The sequence below is a fragment of the Triticum dicoccoides genome, chromosome 3B (genome assembly GCF_002162155.2).
Source record: "Triticum dicoccoides isolate Atlit2015 ecotype Zavitan chromosome 3B, WEW_v2.0, whole genome shotgun sequence".
In the NCBI taxonomy this organism is placed as follows: domain Eukaryota; kingdom Viridiplantae; phylum Streptophyta; class Magnoliopsida; order Poales; family Poaceae; genus Triticum; species Triticum dicoccoides.
Window position 1 is genome coordinate 668,170,473 of NC_041385.1, and position 2,455 is coordinate 668,172,927.

General features: G+C 51.7%; 1 protein-coding gene across 1 annotated transcript; it reads right to left on the reverse strand.

Annotated features, from left to right (window-relative positions):
* Positions 1-475: 475 nt before the first annotated feature.
* LOC119277729 (peroxidase 2-like) lies at positions 476-1,934 on the reverse strand. Its single transcript, XM_037559043.1, has 2 exons — positions 1,631-1,934; positions 476-1,543 (listed from the first exon to the last, which is right to left on the reverse strand). Exons 1-2 carry the CDS (start codon positions 1,856-1,858, stop codon positions 773-775), a joined length of 999 nt encoding a protein of 332 aa, XP_037414940.1. The 5' UTR covers positions 1,859-1,934; the 3' UTR covers positions 476-772.
* Positions 1,935-2,455: the final 521 nt, after the last annotated feature.

Consider the following 2,455-nt stretch of genomic DNA (forward strand, 5'->3'; position numbering starts at 1 on the left):
TTGTTCGTTTCTAGTGCAGTAGTGTTGTTAATTACTCCCTTCGTCCCATAATATAAGAGGGTTTTTGACACTAGAGGGAGTACATAGAAAATCATAACGGAATCGATTGTAGTTATGCACCGAGGTAGTTCACGAGTCTGCTAACTCAGGTGCCTGATTTTTTTTTTGGCGTCATTGGACTTCACAGCAAGGCTAAAGGCAGGGACGACATGAGAAACGAGACGGCGAGGCCGATCCAGTACCTCGCCGGAGATGGGGATGGCGCTGCAAGTGGGAGAGAGCTGTGAAGGCGAGGAAGCAGGTTGATGGGTGCAAGTGTGGGTGCCGCTGGCCACAAAATTGGAAAGTTTGGTAATCGCGGCAAGGGCGGCATGCAGTAGTACAATCGGTTTGTATCCTCCTTGTCTTCCATTGATTGCATGCGTATCATTTGTGTATCGTTATTATTGTGAATACCGTAATGCATCTTCAAGAGAAAGAAAATTGTTGCATGCATCACTTTATTATTTCAAATACAGAATATTATAACAAGATTGCTTTGCAGTCACACATGTACTACACCATATACACAAAGAATTCCGTAGCTCGGAGAGAATTGAACAAAGAAATAACCAAAGGGAAAACGACAATTAAGAAAAAGAGCGCAGTGAAAGAATATTGCCAAATTTTACAACATGAACTCGATTGCAGGTTAGAGCAAAGAATTAAGTCGAGATTGAGTGATCTCTTTCACCATGCATGCTCACGTACGTGCGCAGCTGTACCACTCCACTTAGTAGTGGTTGATTGCGCGGCAGTTCTTCCTGATCTGGCCCTGGTAGCCGGTCTTGACCTCGATGCCGGCCATCTTCACCATGGCCTTCTCGAACCTGTCCTCCCACCATCCGGGGATGTTGGCGTTGTCCACCACCATTCTCGCCGTCTCCTCCGACGTCATGAGCGCTGCATCGGAGGTGAAGAGCACCGTGTGCGACAACACGTTCTTGTAGTACTGCCTGTCCAGCTTGTTGGGCGTCACCACGTCCTGCATCACCGTCGGGTCGTTGCCTCCCGAAGTCGCGTCGGCCGGGCACTGCCTCCTCAGGAACGCGGCGAGGCTGCCGTTGATGTCGGAGGGGGCGTTGAGGCGGTCGGGAACGAAGGAGGAGCAGTGGGAGCGCCCGATGGTGTGCGCGCCGGAGAGGATGACCAGGTCCTCCGTGTTGAGGCCCTTGACGACGAAGCTGTCGACGAGGTCGCTGAGGTTGGACGCCGGTGGGACCAGAAACTTGAGCGGCTCGGAGGCGTTGGAGAAGGTGCCGTCGCGGCGGCCGGACGGCATTTTGAAGTTTACCTTGCCCCTGCTAAGGATGCAGGACGCGTCACGGGCCGCGAAGGCGACGATGTCTGCGCAGGAGACGACGCCCGGGCAGGCTGCCTCGACGGCGTCCTTGATCGCGTCAATCAGCTCGAAGCCGCGCAGGGAAGGGTCGTTCGGCGGGCTGAGCTTCTCCGGCGTCGGGCTGAACGGGGTTGGGTCGAGGAGGACGGAAGCATCACAGCCCTAGTCATCAACATCTCAACCAAATTAATCAAGCCTGACCAATCGGCTGTATATAGTATACGTTTGCAAATTCGTTTCTTGCAGTACCTCGACGAAACAGTCGTGGAAGAGCATGCGGATCATGGCGGCGCCATTGCCGGGGTTCTGGGAGATGGCCTTCTCCATGACGCCCTTGACAACGGCCTCCGCTTGGGGGCACTTGTCGTGGTAGAACCCGACCTCGAGTGGCCAGAAAGGGCTGGCCTGGCACTCGACGGCGAGGAGCAGCAATGCACAAGCCATTAGAACGCCCAGCTTTGCAGCAACAGTCGCCATTTTTTCGAAGCTAGCTTGCTTGCTCGACTAAGATTGGATGGGAAGAGAGAAATGTAAGTGGTCGATCGGTGGAGAATGCGTGTTGGCGTGTTGCCATAGCTCCAGCATGAAGCTACTTATATAGGTGGGCATTTGAATTTTGAAGACCTAGCCTTGGCCAAGAATGCATATGTTGCCGCGTGCTTAAAGTTAACAATGTATTTTGGCTTCGTTGGAACGTTACTATACACCGGTAGTTGCCACCAATCTTAAGCGTCATTGAATCCGCAGGCTGTACTCCTTTTCCTCCCAGTGGCTTCGAAAATTAATCAAAGGGCGTTGGTAATGATATGATACAGAATAGTAGTAACAAACATTAGCCTGATGGTTACATGGGTTGACTTGACTGATATGTGAACCGGTCATGTACATAAGCTGGAGAGCAATAGCTGGATCAAGCAGCTGGATTGGTGTGACCAGCTCCGTGTCTCTTTCCTTCCGGTTCTGCATACGATATGATCCACCAGTGGTAGATGGGGACGCTTGTTTTTCCGGTTGTTGAGATGTGAGGTTTATTAAGAACGTTTCATTTGTGCTTCGTCTCCTTCAAATCTGTTG

What these genes read in the sequence shown, in the direction of transcription:
- LOC119277729 (XM_037559043.1), bottom strand. Translation starts at nt 1,858, where the DNA reads ATGGCGACTGTTGCTGCAAAGCTGGGCGTTCTAATGGCTTGTGCATTG. An exon ending in TCCACGACTGTTTCGTCGAG is followed by an intron (nt 1,544 to 1,630) that starts GTACTGCAAGAA and finishes GTTGATGACTAG; the next exon opens with GGCTGTGATGCTTCCGTCCT.